The sequence below is a fragment of the Andrographis paniculata genome, unplaced genomic scaffold, assembly GCF_009805555.1.
Source record: "Andrographis paniculata isolate CXL003 unplaced genomic scaffold, ASM980555v1 Contig78END, whole genome shotgun sequence".
In the NCBI taxonomy this organism is placed as follows: Eukaryota; Viridiplantae; Streptophyta; class Magnoliopsida; order Lamiales; family Acanthaceae; genus Andrographis; species Andrographis paniculata.
In genome coordinates this window covers 4,567,771-4,590,475 of record NW_026137615.1, presented here as the reverse complement: position 1 = coordinate 4,590,475, position 22,705 = coordinate 4,567,771, and the positions used below count along the sequence as shown (strand labels likewise).

The window sequence follows — 22,705 nt, the reverse complement described above, 5'->3', positions numbered from 1 at the left end:
GTGATATTTTATGAGAGAAAAAAATTGTATATACATATATTTTAAATAGTAAGATTTGAAAAAATTGAGATAAAGAAATACACAGGAATTTTATTTTTTTTCAAAATTTTCTAGAAATCAACAAAATTTTAGTTTTAAAAAATTCATGCCGTCAAAGCTCTTTCACTAGTTACTTTGTAAAAGATCTTGCACCAATAAACAAAATAATTTTTGGTACCGAAAATTTAAATTATAAATATTCAATTATTATTATCTTTTCTTTAATAAATATTAGTTTTTTAATTGTATTATATTAAAAAAATACTATCTCCCTGGAAAGATGACCCTTTTTGTTAGTGATAAGGTATTTTAGGTAGTGTAGATTTATTATTTTTTATATGTGTAGTGTTGTTGGTATTTTAAATATTTTTAAAATTATATCTGAATAAAATATATACGATAAAATTTTATATAATCAAAATGAATATAAATATATATATTTATTTATCATTATTATAAATTAGTTTTTATAAAAAAATGAGAGTTTTAAAGGTAGATAAAAATATTTGTTAATTAAAAAGAGATAGAAATACATGGGTTTTGAGTAGTCCATTTATATTTGTTAAATATGTTTAAAAAATTAGTAAAATTTATAAAAATAGAAAGGGGTGGGACGTAAAAAAGAATTAATATCTAAAATTTGGATTAAGTTTGGGCCGGATCTTTTATTGGGCCGGCAGCCGTGGGTTGGCCCACTTGCATTGATGTTGCATTTCAACTGTTATTATTTTTATCATCCGTGTTATGTATATCAAAACACATACAAATGCTTTTACCATCATCAAATCGAATATTTAATCTTAAATATGTATATTTACAAGTGACAATTTCGATTTTCTTTAATTTTGTTAATAAGATAGTAATATTATTTAAAATAATAAAAAGCATATTATTATGTAAATAAATAAATAAAGAAAATGGAAAATGAAGAATTCAACGGCCGACCGCAGCTGACGTCGCAGGGACGTTTCCCTCCCTCCTCTTTTTTCTCTTCATTCATCGTCCGTCCGTCTATCATCATTTCGCCAGATCCCTTTTTTCACTCTTCCCTACGATCTGGTAATCGCTCTCTTCCAGTTTTCAAATTTCGATTTCCTTCCTAATTTTCGTGTGCTTTATCGAAAATGTGATTGATTGATTGAATGAATTGATCCATTCATTGTGTCCTGCTAGGGTTTGGTTTGGGGAAACGAATATTGATTGATATATTGAAGCAAACACATGGCTGCCCCACCCGCCAGAGCCCGAGCCGATTACGATTGTCTCATCAAGCTCCTCTTGATTGGCGACAGCGGTGCGTGTTTCTCACTCCGTTCTGGATCCTCCAATTGTTTTTGTTTGATAGATTTCATGGTTAGTGCTTTGTTTGTATGCCTTTAGATGTAGGAAATGTATTGGTTTTGGATATTCTCGTAGTTTTAATAGTTTTTCGGTTATGTAGATTTTGAGGATCCATTGTTCACTCGACGGTGATTTGCCGTGATGAGAGTGAAAATTTTATGCCTTAGGATTCACTGATAAAAGCAAAAAATCTCTTATCTGTGTTGATATTGTTGGAGACGCAAATGCAGTGTATGTTCTAACAGTATAAGAATCACTGTTTGACTGCGTAGGTATTGCTGAATCAATATTACGTTACAAGTATGTAGGCACTAATGATTTCACATTTTTAAACTTAAAAAATTACTGAACGCTGGGATCAGACAATACTTGAATTCTCTATTTGCAGGAGATCTCTGATATTTTATACATTTGACTAGTGTTTGAGTCAGTTACTCGAAGCTAGCTCTAAAAGAATCGAAAAATATATAAAATCTGTTAGTAGTTTTTGAAGAATCTTTGGTTTTGAATTTGTTTTAGGATTGGTAGATTTGTTACCTCAGAATCTGTCCTACTGAATGTTGATTGATTTCGCTCGTTTACCTTAAATAATGGATATATTCATAACTAGGTGCTGTATATTTTTATTTGCCATAGAGATTCCTTATAATATCATGTTTCATCTCTACAGGTGTGGGTAAGAGTTGCCTTCTTTTACGATTTTCCGATGGATCTTTTACCACCAGTTTCATCACTACCATTGGGTTGGTTTAGATCTATCTGTCGATATATATAAAGCTTCTTCTTCAGTCAGGCTTTCAGCAAACTTCTTTCCCTTTTCTGATTTTTTGTTCATGCAGGATTGATTTCAAGATAAGGACTATAGAGCTTGATGGTAAAAGAATAAAACTGCAGATTTGGGATACTGCTGGCCAGGAAAGATTCCGGACCATCACTACTGGTATTGATGCTGGGATTCTTTGCCTCCTTTTTTTTTTCTTTTTTTTTTTCTTGAGCATAAGCTAAACTAGTGGTTGATTTCAGCTGCAACTGGTTTCTTCTGGAAACAGGACCTACTTTTATGTTTTTGAGACATCTTTGCAAATGATATATCACACTTAGATATATGAAGTGCCACTTGCTGCCCATGTATTTATAATAAAAACTGACACATATATTTTCCATTGTTTTTGTGTTTGTGAGTCCTCAAGGACTATTGATTAGCTGCTCTGTTAACTGAGGACTTATATGTGCTGGTTCGATAAATGTGTAATTTGTCATGCTAGTAAATAATTAAGGATCAAACCAGATAGTAGTGGTACAATATATGCTGGCCTTTTCAAATGTAGTCTCTAAGAAAAGAATTTGGTTCTGATTTCCAGAGAGATGCTAGTTTTCGTAGGGATGATTTTGCTTGTTCAATAAGTCTTTTCTCTATGAGGCTTTTAGATCCTTTCCAAAATGTACATTTTCCCCTTGTTCTTGGATTTTATAAGATTTGTGTCTGATGAACTAATTATTTTGCAGCATACTACCGTGGAGCAATGGGTATATTGCTGGTTTACGACGTCACTGATGAGTCATCTTTCAACAGTAATAACTCATCAAAACCCCACTCTACTTCTCCTAAATATCTCCTTTCAGCCTGATGAACTAATTATATTGCTGGTTTATTCTTCTGTTTTTTATGAACTAGTGTTCTATTTTCTTATGGTTGCTACCCATTCTACATTGTATTTTCATGTTGGAATTCATTTTACTCCTTTCTGTAGACATCAGGAATTGGATCAGAAACATTGAACAGCATGCATCTGACAATGTCAACAAGGTTTTGGTGGGCAACAAGGCTGATATGGATGAAAGCAAAAGGGTTTCTCTCTCTCTCTCTCTCATCCACACTTCTCTCTAATCCTGCTTTGCTTTCGACTGTAATCTAACTCAGACCCTTACTTCTGCAGGCTGTACCCACATCCAAGGGCCAAGCACTAGCAGATGAATACGGGATCAAATTCTTTGAAACTGTAAGCATCGTATACTGTATTAGTATCCACACTTCATTTGAGTTTTATTTTCGTATAACTAACTTTGTCGAATACATATGTATATAAAATATATTAAAATCGGATTAACCATTACTCTAAACAGAGTGCTAAGACAAACATGAACGTGGAGGAGGTGTTCTTCTCAATAGCTAGGGACATAAAGCAAAGACTTGCTGAATCCGACGCAAAGGCAGAGGTATAATTATAAAGCGACATTCCATGTACATATTTGTCGATAGAATTCCATTACGAATACGGCCCCCCGTTGTCTTTCAGCCACAGGCCATAAAGATCAGCCAACAAGATCAGAATGGCGGAGCAGCAGCTGCTCAAAAATCAAGTTGCTGTGGTTGATCATCAAAATTGGTTCGGTTCGCTCCCCTTAGATTTTCGGCACAGCAGCCACAGGTCAGGTCAGATCATTCATGTTTGTTTTCCATGGTCCTTGTATGGCTGGTTACTACCCCTCCTCTAATTATTATTATTATTATTATTCTTTGACAACAACGAAGACGGCGATGATGATGCTATGTCATGAGATTGAATTTGTGTTTAGTGACAGTTTTTTTTATTGAATTGCCATTATTATTTAATATTTTTCTTGTAATGAGATTTTGTCAGAATATTAGCTACGCTACTTTGAACTAATTGCTTGAAGTTTCATCTTGACTGAGTATTCATATTCTATTCTGCTTTGTTAGGAATTAGGAATACGGATGCATGATTGTTTGCATTTTTTGTTTCTCAGTTTGTGAGTTTTGAAATTCATTAGCAATTAAAGTTGATTCTTGATTTCGAATTCTAGTTAGTATTTTAGATTCGAAGTAATTCAATCTATGCAACCAAACAGGGTTTAAGCGAAAATAATGAATATTGTGGAGGCAATGTTTGTAAAATTTAAATAGTAATGAAAATGGAAATGCATTCATTCATTTCACTCTGTATTTCTAAAGATACAAAAGATTTTTCCACACTACAAATAACACAGCAGCACAGCCCTCCCTCAGTCGTTCTTGCATCATGGGGTTGGGCCAAAAGCCCAATAAGCCCAAGCCCAATTCTAATTATAGAAGAAGTTTTAAAGCATGGGCTGGGCTTCTAACATTATTGATGGGGTAGTGTTTGTTTGTATTTTGTTTTGCGTAACTTGGAAAATAAATCGATCTTGTTGTTTATTGGCAATCTGAATTAGAATGAGGAGCAAGGTGGACAGAAAAGAGGGAGTAGACAGGTCTATGGTCAGAAAACCTTGTCTCACTTCTCTCATAGCACATCTGCTTAATCCCTTCCCCTTTCCACAGAATCCTATCGCACCTATTAGTGATTAATAATTAATAAAACTCAACAGAGATAAATACTTTATAACATTATCATCTTCATAATTTGGTTATTTGTTTGATTGATTCTTTCTAAAGGATGTTTTTATTAGTTAATGGTTGGCAATTAGAATGAAAGGAATGTACTAACCAGGCAGGCGTTCTCCTGGGCCTAGGCTTGTCTTGATATGAATTGGTGGCGGCGTAGTATTTGTCTGAATTGGTGAGATATTTGTATGTTGGAGCAAAACTTATGTCCCCTTCTTCCCACCCTTTAAACACTCCTCCATCAGCCTTTTGCTCCACTCTTAGCTGCAATGCAATGCAATGCCCACACCAAATCTCAACATCAGTATTATCTATTAGCACACGATATATTGTGTCAAATCATAAAAGACAATAACAATTACCATACTCCCTTTAGACAACAAAAGTGTAGAGTGTGTATTTATCAAATTATATTCATAAACTTCTTGACTATATATATATATATATGTGTGCGTGTTTACTTACTTGATCTTTCTCCATCAGGGCTTGCCAATCTTGGCGTTCTAACAGTTCGTATGTATTGCAGCAGATGGACGCCAGCCGGTAGTTCAAGTCCCCCAGCCATATTATGTTGCTGTTTACACACGCATACATACATATATGGTTAGAACAACGCGCAATAACCAACTGAGCTATTATCATGTAACCATTACATTCTTATGTTTACGGCTTTATCTCTTTTAACTAACTTACTCGTGATCCAAAATCTGCTCGGGTTTACACGAATTCGAGAATCGCGTCCTCTTCAAAATTTCCGCAACATCTGAGTTTCTCCTCACCGCGTCGCCTCTTTTCTCTCCCGACGCCAGGTGGGTGCACACAAAGCAAAACGTTGTTTCGTCTAGCGTCATGCTTATAGACACCGACCCCTGAAAAATTCGATCAAACGGTCTTGTTCAGACATAGCGCTTTCGAGCAATAAACATTTATAACACGGCTATTACATAAAATCATTCTAAACAAACCTTGTTTCCGAGGCATCCCATGAGGCCTGTCCCGACGCACGAGATCTTGGTACGTGATATATGTCCGTACAAGCCTTGGCGAACCCACACACATAGGAAGATCCCGACCATTTGCTTGCTAGCCGCTAACCGGTACTTATGTTGTTGTGCTAAATGCTCGTGGATCGGGCTCGTGCTAGTGCTAGAGCTAGGACCCAAACTGTTGAAGCCTTCTTCTTCGCTAGAGCACGAGCTCGACCGCAAGCTCGAGAAATTATCTCCCAAGGAAGAGATCAGATCGTCGGAGGAGCTTATTCTGGCCTCGTCGTCATCGGGGTCGGGATTCAGAGCTGCATGGACTAAAGAGAGCCATTTTCGCGCCATGCCGGAGTCGCCGGGGCCGAGCACATTTCCGGCGTTCAACGGTACAATCTCTTGGAACCTACGGTTGATGTAGTGGGAGTGTTATTGGTTGTGTCCAAAACAGACAAGTTTATATATGGCAGTTAGTAGTATATATTATATACCGTCATAGTATATTTATGATATGTTATAATTCAATGTATGTATGATATCTTGTAAGAAACATAATATATATGTACCCGAGTACGTATACGTCGGAAGGTGAATCAAAATGATCAGTCCTTAACCAATCATTTAGGTTTAGATCATTGTTTGGTGTTTTCCCTCCTACGTTCCATGTCCCCACAAACGTCCTGCAGGTAGATAGACAGAATTATAGACATTATATAACTATATATATATAGAGAAGCCAATCAATAGTTATTTATTTAATTGAAACTTAGGACATTAGTACCTTAATTATAACGTTGAAATTATGGAGAAATTATATTAGGGAATAAAATTGCACCGAGGTAATTTAACATTAAACGAATTGATTTTTATTTTAGTAATATAGAGAATTTAAATAAAAAGATATAGGAAATAACATATATGATTCGATTTAAGAAATAACATATATAAATTTTTTATATTGACAATTGGTCAGGTATAGGTCGTATCCAGTTGAACCTAAGACTTGACCTGAATACATATTGTTGAACCCGAAATTCGAATTGGACTCGGCTATATCCGGACCCGACAGATCTGAATCCAACCCCAACAATCTCAACAAGGCCCGATGAATCTAACAAATGTGCGAAATTTTTTACAATTCTTAAATTTGAACTTGAAATTGGACTCGGCCCGCACTTGACCTATATATTTTATCCAAAAATATTATAATAAAATAATAAAAAATATTTTTGATATAATTTATGTTATTAAAAATTATTGTATATATATAATTAATATACTATTAAAATATTAATGTGGTCTGGGTCGGATCCAGGTGAGATCTAACCCGGACCCGATAAGAGTACACAATATACGACTCATATCCGACCCGATACTCAATTGATTAGATCCGTCCCCAAATAAATTGGTCAGGTCCGGATATGCCATGATCCATTGCCATTTCTAATTCTTTTTACTTAATTTTCAATTCTTAATTTTTTTTATTCAAACAATCATGAAAAATAAGTTTAATTTTCTGTTAATAGTTTATTTGTATCAAATACACTCCGTATTTTCTTGTAGAAGGCATTATAGTTCATGTATAAAAAGACAGAGCGAGTCCATCAATAATCACTTATTATTGTTTCAATCATATGATCAAAGCCTGTTTGAAGCATAAAGTCAAGTGTGTAATAATAATAATAGTAATTTTATTTGACAAAAGTTGGAAGGAAAAATCGAAATTAGACACTGCAAATTTTAATTTCAACAATTTCCATAAAATTAATAATTAAGATTGCTTATTTAAGCCTTTGAAAAGTTTTTACCTAAGCTGGTTTACGTCCAATCCTGACCGTCCGTTTTCTCGTTCTGTAATAAATTAAAACAGTATAAGTGATAAGCGTGCATACAGAATTATAAATTTAAATCTTAAAAGTGATCGATTAAAATAAAAATAAATAAATAAAAACACACCTGAGGTAGAAGTTTTGTAATAATCCGACTGATGAAATCCATGGCATGCAGCAGAGTTCATCTTCAACCACTTTCTGGCCACCACTTTCGGCCATGATGACGACTGCAATTGTCAGTTAATTACAAACTTCAGAATACATACAAATATATATATATATGTTGTTTAAAAACTAATATGCAATATACTGACTGAGATTACCGTACCTTGCGATAGGTTTTCTGTTCTCTCATTGTCTCAGTTCCTACAGTGTAAGAACACACAGCGAAAGGAAATTAATACAAAATCGAAACGCAGTAACATCAACTACTCAAAACATACGGTTATGAATATGCGAGAATTGAACCTTAAAAAAGAGCAGAGTAAGATGATGTACGAACCTCGTGAGTTCATGTTTCAGACATACGCACAGCACGTCTGTATCTGCAGGGTAATTAAAGCAGCGCAGTTGAATCGATCAATCTTCTCGAAAACACAGTTTGCTCGATTCGGTTCGATCCGATCTGTAAATGTAAAAGAAATTAAAATCGTTTGATGAATATTTGATTTGGAAATGATTGGGGATTGGAGACAGGACAGGGAGGAGCGAAAAACGTGGGAGCAGTGTCCGAATTTATATAAACATATGTACTTATGGTGTGGTATTGTCTGTTGGGTTTTGGGAAGTCAGTCAGAGAAGAAAGCGCAATCATAAAATTAAATAATTTATTATTGTAGGATTAAAAAAATCCGTGGAAGCTTCTCATTGGTTTTTGTAATTTTATGATAAGCTATGCCATTCCACAAAATATATATATATACATATTCCTTCCCTTGAGCCTACAGTGTTTCGTTTACTGTCGACGCCAGAATTTACGAGAATTTTAATTATTAAATAATTAAAAATATATTAATGAAAATAATTATCGTATAATCAAAATAATTTTGGATTAAAACTAAAATAATCCATTAGTCTAATTAAAATTAAAAAATATAATATGTAATTAAAGTCTATAATTCTTTTTCAAAAATAGAAAGTGAAAAAATAAATGGGACAGAAGACAATGTAAAAGTGAACACGGTAAGTGAGACGTAGAGAGTATTTTATTTTATCACTTTATTCTAGCTAGTCTGACTCGTTTATTATAAATTCGAGTTTGTATTGACGCGTTTATTATCGTGTTGACTTTTATATAATTAGATTGAAATTCTTGATTAAAATCTAATTATTTCTTTTCGGATTGTCGTATTGTGTTAGATTTGGTCGATTCTACTATATATATATTGAATTATTTAAAATTGATTTTTCTTTAAATTAATACGTAAGCTCATTATCAAAAAATAGAATTATATAATTGAATTCGAGTTAAGGGCTCAATCATAATCCGACTATTTATTATGATGTTGGTTTCGTATCAATCCGTATATATATATGATAAAATCAAAATTCTTAACCTAAATCCAACTATTTTATATAAAATTATCGTATCGTATCAATTTTTTTACAGCTCCATGCGGGAGATAACAATCAAACATGATGCTGATTTTCAAGATAAGTACTTTATAAATAGGTAAACATTAAACTATTTATTTTTTATGTGCTAATCAAATCTAATCAACATTTTAACTATATATATCTCTATATTATATGTATATCCATATAGGGACTCCAAATTATATATTTTTTTGGTATAAAAATAGAAATATATATATATATATCTATATATACATTGTCCCTTATTATTTATATATATATATATATATTAATTTTTTTTTTTCTTTACCTCAATAATGTTGTGTTAAGAGAAACTGAAAATAACAGTATCATATCAAAAGAAGCAAATTTGCATCTTGTTGATTCTGTGGCTACATCCATACGTATGTACAAATGCACTTAGAGATTCAAGAAGATTATCTCACAAATCTATGGATACGATTGTCTGTATTTTAGAGTATTTTTGGTTTTTTGAATTTGTAATAAATAAATATTTGTTAAAAACAATTCAATATTGTTAAATATTTATATATTATTATAATAAATTAGGAGTATAATGATACGGTATAGTTGAAAACACAAAATAAACACAGCCTTGGCTTATGGTTTAATTCGTCTGTCACGTAAATTAAATTGATCAGTTTTAGATCATTATTTTGCATTTAGTCAATCTCTTTTAGCTCATTATTTAGCACTTAGTCAAGGGGAATGCGTATGTAATTTTTAAATGGAACACGTAAAAATTAACTTTTAATTGGGACAAAATGAATATTACTTATATTTTTAAAAATATTTCAGTATTTTGAATTATATAAATAACAAAAAAATAAAATACTTAATATAATAATAATAATAATAATAATGCGAGTAGCCCTAATGACATTATTTTATAATTTTAAAAATCAAATAAAAGTAGAGGAACGGGAGTAGATAAGCCCCAAATTTGCACCATGGCTTACATATATATATATATATATTGACCAAGGCACTGGCGACTGAACTGGATACATTCAATGTATACATACATACATACAGAGTTGGATAATATTTATATATAAAAATATAAATATAAATATAAATAATAATAACAATACTACCCAATAAATGACATATGTGGAGACACAGATGTCAACCCTACACAATTGTTTTCTTTTCGGGCAACACAGTAAATCCGATATTTTAGTGTGACAGGTCATCATCAATAATCTAATTTCCTACTTACACATGTCTAATTAATGCAATTTCTACTTTTATTTTATTTTAAACCTCAAAAAGTGAACAAAGCAAATCTGGAAAATCTTAATCTACACTAAACTAATATATAATCTGCAATTAATGTACTACACTATCAATACGTGGCAGCTCTATGCTAAGTGCCGGAATTAAAAACCTAAACCACTTCCTTAATCACTCCTAAGCACGTAATTAAAAAAAGTAATTAGTGCGTATTCCTACCAAATGTAATCCACAGGTGTGATTTGGTTTCATCACACTCACGGAAATAGTAACCATGTCTTTTCCATTTAAATTAATTTATGTATGTATATTCATTTCAATACAGAAACAAAAAATAATAATATTTTAAATAAAAAAAAAAAATAAGTTATAGTTAGTACAAGAAATTTATTAAAAATAGTAAAAATATAATGACAAATTAATTGTTATTTATTAAAATTTCAATAATACATTTATAAATAACTAAAAAGTATAAATTTAACATGCAAAAAACAAAAAAAAAAAAAAAAAAAAAAGACATAACATTTGTAAGAAAATAATAATACTCTCTCTCTATCCATAAAAATATTAAATAGTATACTCTCTATTAGCTGAACAAGCAATTTAATTAATATAGTATTATAGTAATTAATTATAACATAAATTAATATTATTTTGATAAATATATGAATAAGTTAATAAAGTAAAAAAATTTTGATAATTTGAATTTATAAACAATTATAATATATTTGTAAATAAGTATAATATTAATAGGATATAAATTTAATAAATGTATTAAAAAAAAAAAATCTACTATATTTTTATGAAAAAAAAAAAAATACTCTATAAATTGATGAATAGAAAATATTTTTATATAAAAATCATAAAATTATAATTGGAAAAAAAATGAAAAATGAAAAAGGGCTTAAACTAGTCATTTTCCAATAAATTAATTTTTTTCCTAATTAAATGCATATTTCTCATTGACACCTAAAACTCCTTTTTTTTTGTAAAAAATTTATTTAAAATACCACACACATAATACATAGTTTAAAATCGTATTTTTATTAGTTTCAAAATGTAAATAAAAGTCTTACACTATTCATTCCATGATAAAAAATAATAAAAATATTCCCCAAATTAGACAGTTAAAACATTGTATCAAAACTCCTATTCTCACTTTAAAACATTACATTTAAGGCTGAGTTTCAACATAAATTTTACTATTATAATATTCAATCTACAACAAATAACATCTTCCACATCATACACATATATATTCTATTAAAACATAAAATCCAACTCAAAATTTCAATTTAAAAGAAAAAATAAATAAAAATAATAATCACATATCTAATACTCCCTTCCATATAAATGCATATTTTTTTGTTACTTTTTATCTTTATAATAAAATAAACAAAAAAAAAAGTATTATTTTCTACTTAAAAATACATAAAAAAGTTCAAATACTTTTATGTAGCAGAAATAAGTACCTAATTTTATTTTTTTAATTATATTTTAAAACAAAAACAAGTAAACCCATAACAGAAAAGTAATGCAATAAGAAACCATATCCAGTAAAATATTTGTTAGCATAGTATTGTGCCATGTAGTACCTTAAAATTCAACTTGGTAGATTTGCAGCTGTTGTTGAAAGGGCAGAGTTGAATGAAGACACCTGTGACCTGTTTGGTAGTGTAGCCTAACCACCTCTGCACAAACAAACATTAATCCTGCAAACATATGTCAGACAGACACACACATTAATATAGTAATGGCTACTATTGCAGTCAACTAAAATTTATAGAGAATGGGACAAGATTAAATATATATATATATAACCAAAATAAAAAAAATACATATTCATATATATATACACAAATATTTATATCCACTCTAGAGAACAAACATGTATGAAATAATTTCAGCAAAATTTTGTCATTCAGTGAAAAAAAAAAAAAAAAAGGGGGATAGGACAGCACAAATAGTAAGATGCTAAATCACAAGACATGTTACTTATGAGGATAATTAAATTTAAATCCTATGTTTACGACATATAACCTAACATATCATATATATAGATGAAATATTAAGAAACATGCATAAAGTTGGTGTAAGGAGAGGTCAAGCAATAATGCTATAAAAACTTCTATGAAGCAGCTGCAATGCAGAAAACTTTAATTAAGAATTCAACTTCACAAAAATTCCCAACAGAAAACTGAAGTTCCTATAGCTTAGATGATGCCGATTTTGTTTGCAACGTCCAAAGCGTCGTAGTCGGGTGTCAGCCTAACATATGCCTTCTTAGTGCCATCCGGCCTGAAATATAAATGATGTAGCAGTCAAGATACTAATAAAACATATCCATAGAACTAATTAGGTTTCAACTACATGATTGGAAAACAAATTTGATAATATGCTTCGCCATTTCCAAGTTATGTAAAGTAGAAAATATTATGATGTTTATGGAGGAATGGGATCTAGTCCAGGTTGGGTATAGAAACAGCCATTGTAAAATTATAAAATTACAACAAAATCCATTTTTTTAAAAGCTATAATATTTTTGTGACGAGGGAACCAATAATTACAAGAATATTGGACATATAGATACATATACAAATTGGGGCATGAAGTAAAGTAGTACATCCGATCATTTTTAAAATAACTTGACTTGGAAGCATATTAAAAAAAAATTAAAATTTTGTATCCATGTGTTATAGCAATTGAAGTAATGAAATAATCCGATACCTGACAAGTGTGTTGACCTTCTTGGTCTGAATGTCGTACATTTTCTTAACGGCATCCTTGATCTTCTTCTTGTCAGCGCGAATGTCAACAATGAAAACAAGGGTGTTGTTGTCTTCAATCTTTTTCATGGCAGATTCAGTTGTGAGAGGATACTTAAGAATCTGGTAATGATCAAGTTTGTTGCGAGGTGGTGCACTGATCCGCGGGTACTTGGGATTTCTCTCCTTCTTCAATGTCCTTGGTCGATGGAAAGTAACTTTAGTGCGGATCTTCTTCGACTTCTTCTTAAAGGCTGTTGCACCCGATTTCACAGCCTTTGCTGTCTTCAAGGCCTGAGCCTTAGGATCTGACTTCTTTGCAGGATCAGCTGCACATAAGATTAAGGGTAAAATTAACAAAGACAATAAGAGTATGATCACAGGATGATGTCAAATCGTTCGACTACATCAAACAGATGATAATCTATTTTATAAAAAGCATATTACTTTGTCGGGAATAGGGCATATACATCTAGTTGAATACAACACTCGTTGATAATATCCTTTGAGTTGCATAGCAACAGAAAATAGCCTTTTCGAAGATGGATGACTTTTCATTTACAACCAATCAAAACTATAATTGTGTTTGTTTGTGATTTCAACCTTTTTTTTTTTTTTTTTTGTTCATCTTATTCATCCTGAAATATTTCTCTTTTTCATTTAAAACAAAGTATCCAAAACCTATTTTCCCAATAAAAGATATCCAAATCCAAGACACAAACTAACACACTCATCAATGTCAATAGGAACACAATTAAACTAAAACAGAATCCTAGTGTAGAGCCATAATATACATTTCTAGCTAGGCAAGAAATAAATATGATTCCAAATTCAAAATTATCTCGAATGCAAACATATATGTAGGATAATAAATCAATAGACATAGCCGATCTCGACGTGATGAATGCCACAATGCAACACAACTAAGAGATACAGTGTCTGAACATAACCAGCATTGTTCAAATCCTTATCTCAACGTCCAAATTATAACCAAGTAGCTACATCTAAACACTAGCATGATAAATACACAATGGTTCTCAATCTATTACACAAAATGTCACGAAGATCTCTATCCATAATCCTTCGCAACAACAACACAGCATTAATCAAATTCCAAAAAACCAAGTTTCAGGTGTGCCTTTAAGTTCTACACAGAAAACTCACAAACAAAGACACTAATCTTAAATAATGCTTCAAAAAAAAAAAAAATCCAATAACACCACAGCTTCTTCACGAAATCGTACAGATTAGAAGTCATACCTTTAGCCGGCGCCATCTCGAACCGAAGCAAACCCTACACGACCGTAAAACCTCACCTGCAACGAAAAAATAAAATAAAAAATCGCTCAAAATAACCCCCAACGAAAAATCCAAGCGCCATTGCAAACAAACTCAAGCGAAAAAACAGCAAAAACGAAAAGCCACAGCGAAAACCTGAGAAGACGAGTACCTGCGCTGCCTCCTTGCTTGCCAATGCCAATCTAGGGTTTTCTAAAGAGCACCATATTCTAAAGTGAAGAACTAATTGGGCCTAAGGCCCGCATTTGAGGCCCAAAACCAAAACGGGCATCAATCTGAGCCGTCCGATCTTCGAACATCAAAGATGGAGATTCCAGTTTGATCATGAGGTATAGCTTTCATTGCGCCAAACATCCTCGAAACAAGAAAACGACAAAAACCCCAATTTCTGTCACATAATAGTACAAGAAAATGACATGACCGTGGGCCTTTTGTCAGGCCCAAATAACACTTTCCTAAAACAATAAAAAAATATATATATTTATATAGTGGGGTGGAATGGATCGGGCCCAGTGGGGCACGTGAGCCCACGTGACGGGGCCACTAAAACACAAACGACGATGGCCGCGCGCTTAGCAAAATCCGGCCTAATCTCCTCCCGACCAATCGCGTGCCGTCTCCCACGTGGGACTGCTGACTCCCCTCTCGAATACCTCATCTCTCTCTCTCTCTCTCTCTCTCTCTCTCTCTCTCATCTTCTTTAATTCTCTCTCTATATATACATACATACAGTCGTGCAGTTTTACGCTTTCAATTTTTATATTAGTAGAGTATTATTGTTATTTCTGCTGTCAATTGTGATTTTTCTTCTTTTTCTTCTTCCTCGTTGTAGTCTGTGCTGTTCGTTGTTGGTGCCCTAGATTGGACGGCTGGGATTGATTGATGATCGATCGAGTGGTGTGAGGAGTTTCAAAGGTGCAGGGAAGATACCATACTTACCTCTCTCTCTCTCTCTCTCTCTCAATATATATAGATATAAGATAGAAGATCATGGGATCGGAATCTGCTTCTTCGTCGTCGTCTTCGTCTTCTTCAGCTCAGTATATACATATGGTAATTCTGGTTTTCTAATTTCAAGGTTTTTGATATGTGGAGTGTATGTTTCTCTCTCTCTCTCTCTTTCTATATTATATATATATGTATATGTGGGCGTACCTGCAGGTACAGTACCTCTCTCTCTCTATATATATATTTGTTTATGTATGGAGAGTGTGTAGTGTAGTGTGAGTGAGTGTTTGTCTCTCTCTCTCTCTCTGTCTCATATATGCACGAACACACACATAATTACACTTTCTCTGTCTATATATATATATGATATATAATATAGGTGCAGCACCTGATAGAAGAGTGCATAGTGTTCAAGATGAGCAAAGAGGAGTGCATGGAAGCCCTTTCCAAACATGCAAATATCACCCCAGTCATTACATCTACAGGTACCCTACCCCAGTACCCCCTACACCCTACCCACACTTGCAACCTTTTATTTATATTAGATATTTTTCCAACTTTTTATTATATAAACAAGTATTTATATAGTAAATAAATAAATATTATTTTCCTTACGAAACAATTCATAAATAACTCAAGTTTTTATTATTCCTTTCTTTCTTTATTATTTTTCAATTTATTATTGTACATGATTAAAATAATTAAAAAAATAAATATAATTCTCCCTATTCAATTCAAAATATTTTCTTTAAACAATATTGTTCTAGTTGAATCAAAACACATGCAATAACATTATATATATATTTATAAATAAAATCCTCTCTCTCCCCCTCTCTCTGTCTCTCTATCTCTCTCTCTCTATATATATACACATGTATTTGTGTGTGCATGAAATTAAATAATTAATTAATTAGGAGTGAGTGGTAGTGCAGTGTGGAAGGAGCTGGAGAAAGAGAACAAGGAGTTCTTCGAGGCCTACGCAAAGAAGATATCATCATCTTCATCAACAACGCAGATAACTAAAAGTGCAGAATAATTCGATTAGATTATATATATATATATATTAATTAAAAAAATATCTGATCGATCGATTGATCAAGCAGTAGGAGTATGACTGTATGAGTGTGAGTATGCAGCAGCTGTGATCTGATGTTAAATAAATAAATAATATATATATATATATATATATGACGATGGAGGTAGGTGGTTGGGCAATTAGGACAGCGATGTATGAGAATGGATACAGCAGTACCCAACACCCGTCGCTATCGTCGCCTATATAGGCTCTTATATATAATCATTTAATACTACCTCTGTCTATTATTAATTCATATAAATTGGTGAATAAATAAATATATTAATTATAGGGTGTGTTTGTTCGAGGGTTTGGATTTTGAGTTGGGATTTGAATAGTAAAAATTTTGAATTTGAATAGTTGTACGATGTGATATAAATAGGTGTCAATGTGATGTTTTGAATGTAAAATTGATTTTTAGTATAATATAAAAAATAAAAAATAGGGGTTTGATTTGATGTTTTTGGGAAGAAAAAAATTGGATGAAAAGTGTAAATTCAATCCAATCATCCAAACAAACACACCCTAAGTGATTTATACAGTACTCCCTCCGTCCCAAACAATGTGCAACATTTGTTTTTAGGTGGATAGTATTAACTAGAATAATTTAGTAATTAAGTGATGCGATGGAGAGATAAATATATATTTTATTTTTTTATTTGTGTGATGGGATGAGATAAAGTGTGGAATAAATATTAAATATAATGAATTATTTTTTATTTTGAAAATATTGCAAAATGTTTGAGACATATAAAAAAAAAAAAAAAAAAAAAAAAAAAAAAAAAAAACAACAACAACGTTGCAAAGGTGTTTGGAAAGAAGATAGTAGTATATATTACAATATGATTCTTGAATGATCCCCTGGCGTTGAATATATATATAATTGGATTGGATGCGATACGAGGAAAAAGGACTAGGTACTCGAGTGTATCTATGTTGCATCGTACTCTCTACGTGTGTGTTCGTTAACGAATTTTTCCGAAAATTTACTATTTATCATTTTTTTTTAAGAAATCAAATTAAATATTTATCTTTATTTTTTATATTATATATACTAAAAAAAAATTTAAATTCAAAACATCTTATCAATATCGATTTATATGGCATCATATAACTATTTAAATTTAAATTTTTTAGTATTTAAATCTAATCATAAATATTATTGCTACATTGTCTATATTACAGTAAATATAAAAATTTAACAAATTATGTAGAACGATCAAAATACTAAATTATGTGGAACGAAATGAAATGAGTATTTTTTATTTTTTTTTTTATTTCGATATAGTTTATATCTTTTTATATTATAATTATTTGTATATTTAATTTATTTCAAACAAAATTTTAAAAAAAAAATATTTTATTAATTTACTAATATATTCTTTAAAATATTTTTAATTAATATTTCAATTACCAATATCTTAAGTGCATAGTGTCTGCAAAACTTGCACACAAATTGGGACAGTGGTTCGACTCGAGACTTAATTTAGACTCTGATATATAGTCGAATCCAAAATGATCGTCTTACCTAAAAATTCAAATTGTTAAAGAAACGTAGCAATTAATTATTTATAATCAAGCGGAAGTCTTCAACAAGCATAACATGTGTTTTCTGTCTATTTTAAAAGCATGACTATTTTACATGTTCTAGGCTAATTTCTCCAAATCAATACAATAATAATTATCATATATATATATATATGTAGTGGCAAAGTTAAAGTTAATGGGCAGAATTATTTTGAGCAGAATTAATAGTAAAAATATATGTTTTGTCGTATTTATTAATATAAAAATATTTATTAATTAAAAAGAATTGATCAAATTTGAATAGACAGACCAATAATATAATCGATTGTTGGTGTTCCGTAAGAGATAATTTAGTGGCGAAAATTGAACTTGTGATCATAAATTCAAATTCTTGACACTTCAGTCAGCTTATCCAACCTAATTTGCAACTGTTAAAAAAATAATAATAATAAATAAAATAATAAATAAATAAATAAATAAAAGAAGACAACGATTGTGGGTGTGTTTGGCATTAATGAAATAATAGAACATTATTGGAGGAACAAATTAAATTAAACTGGAGCGTGTGGGCGTTATCACGTTGGGAGATGTGACTGTTTGTTTGTGTATTTATATGCATCTCTGTGGACTTGCAATGGGTGATCGACACGTGGCAACATGGGCATACCTTCGCACGTATCGCACCCTTCATTTATTTCTCTATTTTTATTTTTATTTTAAAATTTTCAAAATTCTCATACATAACTCAATTCATAGCAATTTAAGGCATTAAATTATACTTCTTCCGTCCCAAATAATGTGCTTAACATTTACTTTTGGCACAGATTTTTAGGTGGATAGTATTAAGTATGATAATTTAGAAATTAGATGATGTGATGAAGAAAAATATATATATTTTATTTTTTTATTTGAATGATGTGAGGGGATAAAATGTGAAGTAGATATTAAATATAATTAATTATTTTCTATTTTAAAAATGTTGCAGAGTGTTTAAGATATACCAAAAAGTAAATATTGCAAGATGTTTGGGACGAAAGAATTATCAAATTAGTACTAAAATAGATGATCTCGAAAAATATTCATGTGGCATAAAAAAAATATATTTCATTTATGTTAAAATGTCTTAAATTTGGTATTTTAATATTTTGTTGTCATATCTATGAGTTGTATGAAATTTTGTTGACGGCTCAACAAGTGAAGTCCAGGGACAACTCCCCACAGAGGTGTCCAATCAACTAAATTTGATTTGATTATTATAAATATTCGTTACGATATAATTCTGCGTAAAGCCAACAATGATCGATTCGTGTCGAGTTGAATATTTTAAATGGGTTAAATTACTCAATTTTAATCCGACTCGTTTATCATCGTATCGGGTTCGTGTTAACTCGTTTATTATCGTGTCGGGTTCGGATTGACTCGTGTTGAACCGTATATATAATTAAGTCTAATTTCTTGATTCAAATTAAATAATTTTTTATTTTTGTTATTGTGTTATGTTAGTTTTTATTGGTTTGAGCGTAAATTATATTGAATTATTTTAAATTGAACTTAGTTTAAATTAATTTATAAAAAAATTATTAAATTATGATTATTTTCTATATATAATAAATATATTAATCAATATTAATATATTATAATCGGATTGTCGTGTTGGGTTCGAGTTGAGAGCCTAAACTCTAACCCGACCCGTTTATTATCGTGTCGGGTTTGTGTCAACCCATATACATAATCAGATTGATATATTTGATTAAAACCCAATTATTTCGTGTCGGATCGTGTCAGATCATTTTTTGCCAGCTCTAACTTTGAGTGTAATAAAACTATTTTTCTTATGGATTCTTTTATTATTATTATTTTTACTGTATTCGTCACTATGATTCATTTTTTTTACATATACTATTTTTTACTTTTTACATTTCAATGCAAAATACTATGTTTTAATATTTTTGTTTATTTTATTCAAAAGTATTAATTTTTTATTTTATAAACAAAATATATAAATTAATATAAAAATACTTTTAATGGCACACGTCCAACCCCATACCACCGTGTCATTATTTACGGGACTATTTTCTTAAATATTTTTGTTTTAAGATATGTTGTGTGTGTGTGTGTTTTTTTCACCTCAATTATTTTGTTTAAAATTTGGCAATCATCCTTAATTGTACATCACCTTAAATATATACTCCCTTCGTCCCACGTACAGAGTGCTACACCGTAGAGACGGTATTTTAGAAAAAATGTAATTAATAGATAATTAAAAATGTATTAGTAAAAATAATTATCTCATAATATAAATAATTATAAATTAAAATTAAGATAAAATGACATGGTATGTGGGACGAACAGAAATGACAACGTGGACATAATATGTGGAACGAAGGGAGTATAAAAATATCATATATTTGAGGTACGTATTTTCGAATAACCGTTGCAGACTTTCAAATCATTAAAAATAAAATAAAATAATCAACAAAATCTATATAATATAATAAATAAATTCTTCCTATTGAAGAGATCTTTGTCTTTTTTTCTTGAGTCGTGCCTTGGTCCCTATGCTATCATTACCCTAGTCCTAGTCGTCCTAGGCTATGCAATTTTATTTTATCTTTTTTTAAGAATTGGCAATCATCTACTTTTAGCTTGTAATATTTGTTTCGTTTTCATTTTCTTCACTCCGATGTATATTTAAATACAATTTTTTTATTATTATTTTTTATCCGTTTTACTTAAAAATATTAATTTTTAATTATAATAAAAGTAATAACATCTAAATACTAGAATACTCATAATTATTTTGACAATACTATTAATTTTTTGTATTTTTAAAGTCATAAATATCAAAATCATCTTATACACCTTTATGGATAAATAAAATATTTCCTCCGTCAGCCTTTATGATCATGTTTATTGTTTGTGTTATTGTATTTAACATTAAAAATATTTTTATATTTATATAATTTTTATACAAATGTAATATGAAAATTCGCAGTTGCTACCAAAAGTGTGCACTGGGTAAACCCCGAAAAAAATATTATATCCTACAAACTAAGTCCGACAAGAAAAATTACACTAAGCGAACCATGTGTGACAAGTGAACATTAAAACGTCGGGATTTGAGATATAATATTATTTGTTTAATCTACTATAATTTTTTTGAAAAAAATATAGATTAAACAAATGGAATATTATTGAAAGGGTGTGCTTGTTTTGCATTTCTAGTTTGAGATAATTCCTATGTGAAGTATAAAAAAAATTATGTCAGCAATATTAAAAATAATATTTTATATTAAATTGTTTAATTTTTTTTTAAAAAAGGCAGAGTATATATATTTATACATTTTAGATAAATATATATTATATTTATAATATGAATTAAAAAGTGTGTCGAAATATTTTTATGAAAAAGCACATCATGTATTTATGATTTGTACAGTAAATAACAATATATATATTGGAACACGTGGCCCAATTAAAATCTAACTGGGCTTTCGACATTTCCTTACTGGGCTAAACATAAAAAAGAAAAAAAGGAAAAGGCCCAACAGTAATCTCGCTTTCCCAAAACACGACATCAGTTGTAATTGTACGTCACTGCAGAGAATGTAACCGAACCGAACGTTTCTCGGTCTTCGTCTTCCAAGGACGACATTATTCATCGGTTTCTGGAATTAATTATTACCTGAGAAGAAGGAAGCGAAAATCTGTGTGATAAATCGGGTGACGTCAGCTCAGCAGGTTTTCATGGTAAGTAGTAGTTTTAGAGTGTGTTCGGAGAAAGGAGGTAAAGATTGTGGCTGTAAGAGGAAAGGGGGAGAAAGGCCTCGGAATCCCCGGCATTCCATTTTTAGAAACTTCATTACATGATTGAAAGCTCCTTCTCACGATTTTCGGACTGCGTCGTCTTCTTCGGGAAATTAATTCTAAAGAGCTCTGCTGTGTCTTGTTAACAAGCCATTAATGGCAGGGGTTTTTATTTGGAGTTGTATACGTTATTTCTTTGAGAAAAAATAATTAATTTTTATAAAAATATAGATTTTGTTTGGTTTTGCTATTTTAATATTTTTTTATTAAATTATTACTCCCTCCTTTCAAGTTTTGTATTAAATAAAGATATAATAATATTTTATTTATTAGTGGAAGTGGGTAAGAGATTTTCACATTTTTGTTAGTTGACTTTTCTTGTATGTATAATGTATTGTTTGTAATTTAGATAAAAATTACAAGTATTTTTGAATTAGCTTATTATTATTTTTTCTAAATAGAAAATATATACGGACGAAAATGGCAACAATGATACTTTGAATTGAGACGAAAAAAATATTATTTATTGATTATATTATACTCCCTCCGTCCCAACCAAAATAAGAAAAAAAAACAAATTGATAGATTGTTAAGAGACGGAGGAGAAGTACCTTTTTATATTTAAGGGTGTGTTTGTTTGAGGGTTCGGATTTTGAGTTGGGATTTGAATAGTAAAAATTTTGAATTTGAATAATTGTATAATGTGATATAAATAGGTGTTGATTTGATGTTTTGAATGTAAAATTAATTTTTAGTATAATATAAAAAATGAAAAATAGGTGTTTGATTTGATTTTTTTGGAGGAAAAAATTGGATGAATAGTGTAAATCCAATCGAATCCCCCAAACAAACACACCCTAATAAATTTTACTAAT

The 22,705-nt window shown here is 30.6% G+C and overlaps 4 protein-coding genes across 6 annotated transcripts; 2 read left to right on the top strand and 2 right to left on the bottom strand.

The window, feature by feature from the left end:
- Nucleotides 1-963: 963 nt before the first annotated feature.
- On the top strand, nucleotides 964-4,064 carry LOC127239633 (ras-related protein RABE1c-like). Its single transcript, XM_051257873.1, has 9 exons — nucleotides 964-1,098; nucleotides 1,213-1,333; nucleotides 2,051-2,123; nucleotides 2,220-2,320; nucleotides 2,887-2,952; nucleotides 3,132-3,229; nucleotides 3,318-3,380; nucleotides 3,505-3,597; nucleotides 3,678-4,064. Exons 2-9 carry the CDS (start codon nucleotides 1,261-1,263, stop codon nucleotides 3,753-3,755), a joined length of 645 nt encoding a protein of 214 aa, XP_051113830.1. The 5' UTR covers nucleotides 964-1,098; nucleotides 1,213-1,260; the 3' UTR covers nucleotides 3,756-4,064.
- Nucleotides 4,065-4,313: 249 nt separating this feature from the next.
- LOC127239632 (type IV inositol polyphosphate 5-phosphatase 6-like) lies at nucleotides 4,314-8,340 on the bottom strand. 2 transcript variants are annotated; one of them, XM_051257870.1, is made up of 10 exons: nucleotides 8,080-8,339; nucleotides 7,906-7,943; nucleotides 7,702-7,804; nucleotides 7,554-7,596; nucleotides 6,312-6,425; nucleotides 5,731-6,151; nucleotides 5,459-5,634; nucleotides 5,231-5,339; nucleotides 4,869-5,029; nucleotides 4,314-4,715 (listed from the first exon to the last, which is right to left on the bottom strand). In XM_051257870.1, the coding sequence occupies exons 1-10, from the start codon at nucleotides 8,090-8,092 to the stop codon at nucleotides 4,574-4,576; spliced, it is 1,320 nt and encodes a 439-aa protein (XP_051113827.1). In that variant the 5' UTR covers nucleotides 8,093-8,339; the 3' UTR covers nucleotides 4,314-4,573. The 2 variants fall into 2 exon arrangements, with proteins under 2 accessions (XP_051113827.1, XP_051113828.1); XM_051257871.1 differs by lacking the exon at nucleotides 7,554-7,596 and having other exon boundaries at nucleotides 8,080-8,340.
- A 4,105-nt stretch (nucleotides 8,341-12,445) lies between these two features.
- On the bottom strand, nucleotides 12,446-14,701 carry LOC127239532 (60S ribosomal protein L23a). Of its 2 annotated transcripts, none has more exons than XM_051257727.1 (4): nucleotides 14,625-14,701; nucleotides 14,435-14,490; nucleotides 13,137-13,503; nucleotides 12,446-12,707 (listed from the first exon to the last, which is right to left on the bottom strand). In XM_051257727.1, exons 2-4 carry the CDS (start codon nucleotides 14,448-14,450, stop codon nucleotides 12,623-12,625), a joined length of 468 nt encoding a protein of 155 aa, XP_051113684.1. In that variant the 5' UTR covers nucleotides 14,451-14,490; nucleotides 14,625-14,701; the 3' UTR covers nucleotides 12,446-12,622. The 2 variants fall into 2 exon arrangements, with proteins under 2 accessions (XP_051113684.1, XP_051113683.1); XM_051257726.1 differs by having other exon boundaries at nucleotides 14,609-14,671.
- A 506-nt stretch (nucleotides 14,702-15,207) lies between these two features.
- Nucleotides 15,208-16,785, top strand: LOC127239852 (uncharacterized). The gene is made up of 3 exons (XM_051258194.1): nucleotides 15,208-15,526; nucleotides 15,801-15,906; nucleotides 16,354-16,785. Exons 1-3 carry the CDS (start codon nucleotides 15,464-15,466, stop codon nucleotides 16,455-16,457), a joined length of 273 nt encoding a protein of 90 aa, XP_051114151.1. The 5' UTR covers nucleotides 15,208-15,463; the 3' UTR covers nucleotides 16,458-16,785.
- Nucleotides 16,786-22,705: the final 5,920 nt, after the last annotated feature.

What these genes read in the sequence shown, in the direction of transcription:
- LOC127239632 (XM_051257870.1), bottom strand. An exon ending in TGGGATGCCTCGGAAACAAG is followed by an intron (nt 5,635 to 5,730) that starts GTTTGTTTAGAA and finishes CGAATTTTTCAG; the next exon opens with GGGTCGGTGTCTATAAGCAT. An exon ending in CCCTGATGGAGAAAGATCAA is followed by an intron (nt 5,030 to 5,230) that starts GTAAGTAAACAC and finishes ATTGCATTGCAG; the next exon opens with CTAAGAGTGGAGCAAAAGGC.
- LOC127239852 (XM_051258194.1), top strand. Translation starts at nt 15,464, where the DNA reads ATGGGATCGGAATCTGCTTCTTCGTCGTCGTCTTCGTCTTCTTCAGCT. An exon ending in CAGCTCAGTATATACATATG is followed by an intron (nt 15,527 to 15,800) that starts GTAATTCTGGTT and finishes TATATAATATAG; the next exon opens with GTGCAGCACCTGATAGAAGA. An exon ending in CCCAGTCATTACATCTACAG is followed by an intron (nt 15,907 to 16,353) that starts GTACCCTACCCC and finishes GTGGTAGTGCAG; the next exon opens with TGTGGAAGGAGCTGGAGAAA.
- LOC127239633 (XM_051257873.1), top strand. Translation starts at nt 1,261, where the DNA reads ATGGCTGCCCCACCCGCCAGAGCCCGAGCCGATTACGATTGTCTCATC. An exon ending in CCTCTTGATTGGCGACAGCG is followed by an intron (nt 1,334 to 2,050) that starts GTGCGTGTTTCT and finishes TCATCTCTACAG; the next exon opens with GTGTGGGTAAGAGTTGCCTT. An exon ending in TGATGAGTCATCTTTCAACA is followed by an intron (nt 2,953 to 3,131) that starts GTAATAACTCAT and finishes TCCTTTCTGTAG; the next exon opens with ACATCAGGAATTGGATCAGA.
- LOC127239532 (XM_051257727.1), bottom strand. An exon ending in AAGGTCAACACACTTGTCAG is followed by an intron (nt 12,708 to 13,136) that starts GTATCGGATTAT and finishes TTTATATTTCAG; the next exon opens with GCCGGATGGCACTAAGAAGG.